Below are 6928 nucleotides of genomic sequence, written 5' to 3'. Positions count from 1 at the left end.
AAGACCTTTGGGAATATGACTAGCCCATAAATACCCATAACAAACAGGTCTATCTTCTTTCTCTTATCGGGATGACGATCAATTACCTCTTTAAGAGCAATCCATATGATGAATTCACTATATCATTTCTTCTTAATGCTTTTAACGACCCACTCTTCACTCATTTCAGTAATCAAAAGTAGTTTCTTTTTAAAAGATAAAGTGTTTAGTGGTTTGGTGTATACTCTGTCCACTTGGAATCTCAGACAACAAATCAAGGCATGATACTCCTCAATGATAGGTGTTATATCTACTCGGCCAAAAGTAAAGTAGCTATAGGTGGGGTTCTAGGTGGTGTTATGTCTGAAGAGATATTCCACGAAGCACGCCATAATATGTCGCCATCTCAGATATATTTGAAGATGATCATCCATTTTTCCTCAATGAAACCAACAGGCCACTCTCAGAAAAAAAATATTTAAAGGCGAAAAACCTTCTAGAAACACTCATCCAGGCGCCCTCTCAACATGTTTGAAATGATTGAGGATCCAAACTAACAACAATGGTGCATACCCTATGAAGCGTCTTTTCCCCTCTCGTCTGCAAGAGTTTAAGGAACAAAATATCTCAGCCAAAAATAGCTGGAACGAGATCCACATGCTTGTCTAATATTTTGAATAAATCAACCACTGACACATCTATATGCCCTAGGGCCTTTGGGAATATGACTAGCCCATAAATACCCATAACAAACAGGTCTATCTTCTTTCTCTTATCGGGATGACGATCAATTACCTCTTTAAGAGCAATCCATATGATGCATTCACTATATCATTTCTTCTTAATGCTTCTAACGACCCACTCTTCACTTATTTCAGTAATCAAAAGTAGTTTCTTTTTAAAAGATAAAGTGTTTAGTGGTTTGGTGTATACTCTGTCCACTTGGAATCTCAGACAACAAATCAAGGCATAATACTCCTCAATGATAGGTGTTATATCTACTCGGCCAAAAGTAAAGTAGCTATAGGTGGGGTTCTAGAACTGCGCAAGAGCTATAAATAGATTTCAGTCAATCGGCATGTCTAGGAGATAGGAAATGTCGCCATAGAGTTGATAGAACAATAACTTGTCGATTGCTTCTCATCTTCCCCAAATCTCTTTTAGCTCACTCAAATCATTTTAACAGACATTGATGTGGGTATAACCAATCAAACCTGACATGTACCCAGGCTGTAAGTTATCTCCATTGGTGAGTTGGGACTGCTCGGACCATCTCAGAACATCTGCATTGTCTTCTACCTCTTTTTTGACCCTTCGTTCCATATTACTAGCCTTCTATATAAACATCGATCATGGATCAACACCATGGAATGAATAGTGAAATACAAAAAGGCAAAAGAAAATTAGTCAATAATCATAAACAAATCAATCGGGTATAATATAGTTTGTCAATAAAGCCTACCTTCACATGTTGGCTACCCAATCAAGCTTTAGCAGATCCTACCGAAACATGATTTCTACCCCATACTTATTCGGATGCTGATTCGAAAAAATAAACCTAACCACATGATCTCTCTAGTTCTCATATATTTATTCGGAAAGCAAAATTATACTACAAAAATTAAAAGGCTCAAAAGAGCTTTTCCTTGTGTACCCTTCTCACGGGATTCTTAAGGTTTGGGTTAGGCTCTACCTAGGTTCGGGTTCTAGGTTCACTATATGTTGGGTTTGGTTCTAAAGTAAAAGGTTCTCGAATTATCGTTGTCGATGCCCCATTGGGCTGCCAGACCCTCAATCCTGGCCCATCACAGGCTTTTGGATCGAGTTCAATTTGAGGGAACACACCTTCTTATGTCCATACGGAGGTGAAAACCTTCATAAGAACCATAAGGCGTGAGCCCCAAGAATGATCCACTATCCATATGGAGGTGAAAACTACACGAGGGAGTAATTTCTCACTCCTACTTAAATAGGTCAGAGCGAGGTTTTAGCTCATGTTATGATAATGCAAGTGCATAGTGTGTGAGGAAAAGCAAAAAAGCACACAATCACACAACACATGAAACTCATTTCTTAATTCCCTTAAAGACACATTCAATCTGAAAACATTTGCAAACAAATCAGTCCAACTTTTTAGTGGTTAATCAATTTTCAAACAACAAATTTATTTTAAACTAACAAAGGATCATGAATTAAATTAGAATGAACTTGTAATTTTTATTGCAAAGACAATTAGCTAATTGACTAATGGCCTAACTCTAAAAAAAATTCCCCGGCGGAGTCTCCAAGCTGTCGAAGCGATTTTTTTCTTAAAAAACAAATGATTTAATTTTAAATAATTGATTAAGTGTATTTTTAAAAAAAATCGTTCGGAGTCGATTACGCGTGGGGAATGATTAGTACCCCCACAGTCCCCTAAATCGGTACCTAGTTGATTAATTAATTGTCTTTGCAATGAAATTTACGAGTTTGAATTGAATTTAATTTAATTTAAGATCCCTTCAGAGAATATTCTTTGAATTTTAGGACGAAAAATGACAATATTTATTTATTTCCTATGAGAAGAAAATACATTTCATTCCTTAAAAAAGTCGATTCTCACTCCAATCGAAATAAAGAAATATTACAATTCCATTCTAAAATTCATTATTAATTTAAATTGCACGAATAATGATAAATAAAATAAAACAAATTAAATTAAATTAAAAATGACTAATCCTTTTTAAAAAGAAGAAGGATATTCGATTATTTAAAGACGTTGAGATTAGACCTTTTATAAGTTCTAACGATCTTTTCTTTTAGAATTTAATTAGACGAACATTTCTTTTTCTCTCGTTCCCAAATTTTATGCATAGTTAGATTTTTAGGGTTTCACTTAATGAGATACACTTTCATTTTAAAATTATCAAAACTGACTTTCTTATACGTTAAGACAGTCACTTCACAACGACTTTAAAATGAAAAGGTATTACCCTTAATCCAGTTATTTGATTGAATCGAGTGATGCCTATGAGGATATCATACATATCATGCCAAAATGATGTCATGTGTTCCATAAATTGTCCACTTACTTGCATATTAAAGTGATAAGTAATATTTTTATTTAGACTAAACAAAATATATATGCGCACATCATATCTTTTTGAGTACAAAAATGAAAATAACAAAAATTAAATGGGTTAAATGAGCATGTGTCCCCTTTTGTTCAGCCAAGGCGGTCGTCGTGGCTGTTATTGTTCAACACCCTCGATGAGGGGCTAAAGAAAACCCAACAATCCTCCTTTCGAAACCTGAATCCCAAAAATAACCAAGAGACTCAAGAAAAGGTTACCTCCAATGACTCAAAAAAAGGCCTTCTCGGGTGAATATAGACCGTTGGATCATTGATTGGATCCAACGACAGTAACAAATTGGCGGCTGCAACAACATTCTAGGGTAAACAAACCCTAGATCATACCTAATATGAATCGATGGACCGGTTCTTTATCTGACGGTTGAGGCTCGACGGTATTGGGACTTGATGGAATCTAGGGTTTCTATAAACCCTAGCAGCTTGGGCTGTTGGATTTGGACTGGGCGGTTACATCTTAGGCCTTGTGTGTTGATTAGGTGTAATATTTGGGCTTGTAACCAAAATTAATAAAGTGTTGAATATTTAGTTTTTAGTTTTTAGCTTACATGTATATATATTAGACTATAATCGTATACACATTGCATACATATAATAATATAACTATTGAGATATATACTTATAATAACAATATATATATATATATAAAGCGATTAACCATACAATTATATAAGTAATAATATATATATATATAAACACTCACATAATTAATATTAATAACTAATAATTAATCCTTATATAACTAGTAATAGTATCATATATGAACCTATATAACATACTACATGCATATAACTAAATAATTAACCTAATAATCTCTTATACTTAAACTAACTAATACGATATATATATATATATATAAACAGAAATGAAAACTCGAATGAAATTTTCGGACAAAATGAGCATCTACGCATTGTATGTGCAGATGGTGGAGTGTGGCTTGGACGAGTCCAAGTACAATTGAAAAATTATTGGAATTTTACTTCTATGCCCTTTTAAGAAGAGAGACCAAATCTATTTGGTTTATTTTTGTTGTTTTGGCACTTTGGAAATCAAAAAAGGTCCACTATTGAATGGTAAAAATTGATGGGAGAATCCATTGGACTGTCTGGAGGCTGATTGCAAGATGAACAATTCGATTTCAAGATGGTTACTTCTAATGGTCGGTCAATTGAAGTTCAACGTGGATGGGGCTGCCAAAGAGGAAGCTGCTAGCTGTGGGGGAATTCTTAGAACAAAATCAGATATTGTTATAACTATGTTTTCGAGACCAACACCTTGTTTAGGGTCAGACTAGACAGAAGTATTAACAATAAAATCGCTCTTGAGATATTTGTGGAGGCGAATTGGACCAAAAAAGCTTAATTGACTATAAAATTTGATTTTCAATCAGTCTTGTATTGGATCTCGACTATAACTCTTCGACCTTGGAAGTAGTGGTATCTTTTTGATGATATTGATCTATTGGTGTTTAAAATTATGAGAGTTCAGTTTGTCCATGCTCCAAGAATAATGAACACCATGACAAATCATTTTACTAAAGTGAGAAATTTTTTAACTATACACATAATCTAGATTCAAGCACTTATGTAATTAAATAAAATAAAATTTATCAAGAAAAAATTGATTATCTATTTAATTTAATAATAAAAATTTAAAAAATATATTATAAAACATTTATACTCATTCGATAATATAATTTATTTTTATTTTGAAAAAAATCTTTTGAATAGTAACAAATGACTGTAAGGTAGTGTCTATGCAATAATTTTTTATTTATTGAAAATTCACTTATCTTGTAAATATAACTACTCAAATTTAAAAAAATTATCGTTAATATACTGAACAAAAATCCATTTTTTGATTTATTTCATCTATTCCATGACCAGAACAGGGGGATACACGTTACACCAAGATGAAGAGAGATTTCAAGAAATGGCAGATCTATTCACTCTATCAATAACCGAGCCGGATCTGGTGTATCATAAGGGATTTACCTTTTCTATTGATTCCTACGGAAACTGCACTTTTAAAAATAAATTGTATTAAGATAAACCCACGTGTATACACAAGATGGAATTAGCATCCAACTTTGCCTTTTATGACCACAAGACAAGACTTTTCTTCGTTGACGGAAAAAAGGCAAAAGCTGGCTTTTGTCATTTCAAACCGGCAATTCAACAGTACTTTCCACTTTCCAGAAGCCACGCACAAAGGAGAATAAACGAAGAGAAAGATAACTCGCAAAACGTAATAACAAATTCAATAAAAGACCAGATCATGAAGGGATCATGCAAATATAAACAAATATTTTTTGAGTATCCAACAAAGAAGAAAAGAAATACAAGTACAAATCATATTCTATTAATTCTTCTTGAAAGCTATACATATATACGATATGAGCCTATTAGTTTGGTTACCTCTATAGTTTTGTAGAAGGTGAAGAAATGATGTGAATAACAAGGCCGGGGAAAACATCATCAGGGTCATTGATGTGAGGGTTACGCTCGACGATGAAAGGGTCGTCGCACTTGTCGCTGATTGTGTGAAGGGTCTCACCTTCTCCTACCACGTAGATTTCATCACAGGGTCGTCGGCTTAGGAGCTGCCTCCCTTTCACATCTGCAGCTTCATCTGATAAACAGTTTGCCCCGACCGAGCCAATCAATATTAAAGCCAACAACGCTACGGTACAGTACCACGAGGCTGCATGAACTGGAGCCCAAGGTTTCTTCATGCTATGGGTTAAAGTTATAGTTGGGAAGAAGGAGAAACAAAGAGAGATGATTTTTTCCTTGTAGTCTTGATGAAACAGATGGAATAATGGAGGAATACAATTAGAAGAAAAACATACAAGGGCTTTTTATACCCTACTTATATCGATGCTTTCAGTTGGTAGGAAGTTGAGGTCAACCGTCAACGGCAGCCGAAATGGAACGGGTATTTAATATATATGTGTGTGTGTGAGAGAGAGAGATAAATCATTTAAAATATAAATATATGGTACACCAGAGTTCTTTGAACTATGATCAAATGATTGTTTCCATCATAAAATTTTGGAAATTACAAATAGTCATCAGGTTTATTGAACTATTACATTTAATAAATTGTTACAAAATAAATTATTAAATTTATCGAATTATTACATTTATTATAAAGTTTCAATGACCATTTTGTAAGAGTTTGATGAATTTAATGATCATTTTATAATTTTTAAAAATTCAATGATTAAAATGATCGTTTAAGTATACTTTAGTGACATTTGATATACTTTACTAATTATTATTATTATGGTTATTATTATTGATATGTATAAATTTATATAATATCATTACATCAAATATAAATTCAATACAAAATATAATATAAAATATTATAAATTGAATAAATTATCCGTCTTCGATATATTATCAACATATAGATTGATACACTAAGAATAAAATATGTACATCTTGTTAAAAACCCTTTTAAACCTAGTATAAATAATTAACCTTTTAAGATTTAGTTATATTTTTTTAACTATTAACATGTTATTATACAATATTAGTACATTAAACATAAATTCTTTAATAGTTAATGGGATAGTAATTCAATTGTAATCATGTTGCTGTAAATTTAAAAGATCATAAGTTATAGTGTACTCAAATATAATTGTCTTCGAATATAAAGATCAAGAGTTATGTGTAATTTAAATATTATAATTTGTACTTTCAAATAAACATAATTCTTTAATTAATATTAGGTTTTAAAACACGCGTGATGCAAGTGAAATAAAATATTTTATGTAAAAAAGTATATTCATCAACATTTACTTAATAAACG

At 32.4% G+C, this 6928-nt stretch overlaps 1 protein-coding gene across 1 annotated transcript; it reads right to left on the bottom strand.

Moving 5' to 3' along the window:
• Positions 1 to 5528: 5528 nt before the first annotated feature.
• LOC120158803 lies at positions 5529 to 5843 on the bottom strand. Its single transcript, XM_039169554.1, has one exon. The coding sequence runs from the start codon at positions 5841 to 5843 to the stop codon at positions 5529 to 5531; it is 315 nt and encodes a 104-aa protein (XP_039025485.1).
• Positions 5844 to 6928: the final 1085 nt, after the last annotated feature.

This window comes from Hibiscus syriacus, unplaced genomic scaffold, assembly GCF_006381635.1.
Source record: "Hibiscus syriacus cultivar Baekdansim isolate YM2019G1 unplaced genomic scaffold, ASM638163v2 tig00111330_pilon, whole genome shotgun sequence".
NCBI lineage: Eukaryota > Viridiplantae > Streptophyta > Magnoliopsida > Malvales > Malvaceae > Hibiscus > Hibiscus syriacus.
This window is presented reverse-complemented; position numbering and strand designations above follow the sequence as displayed.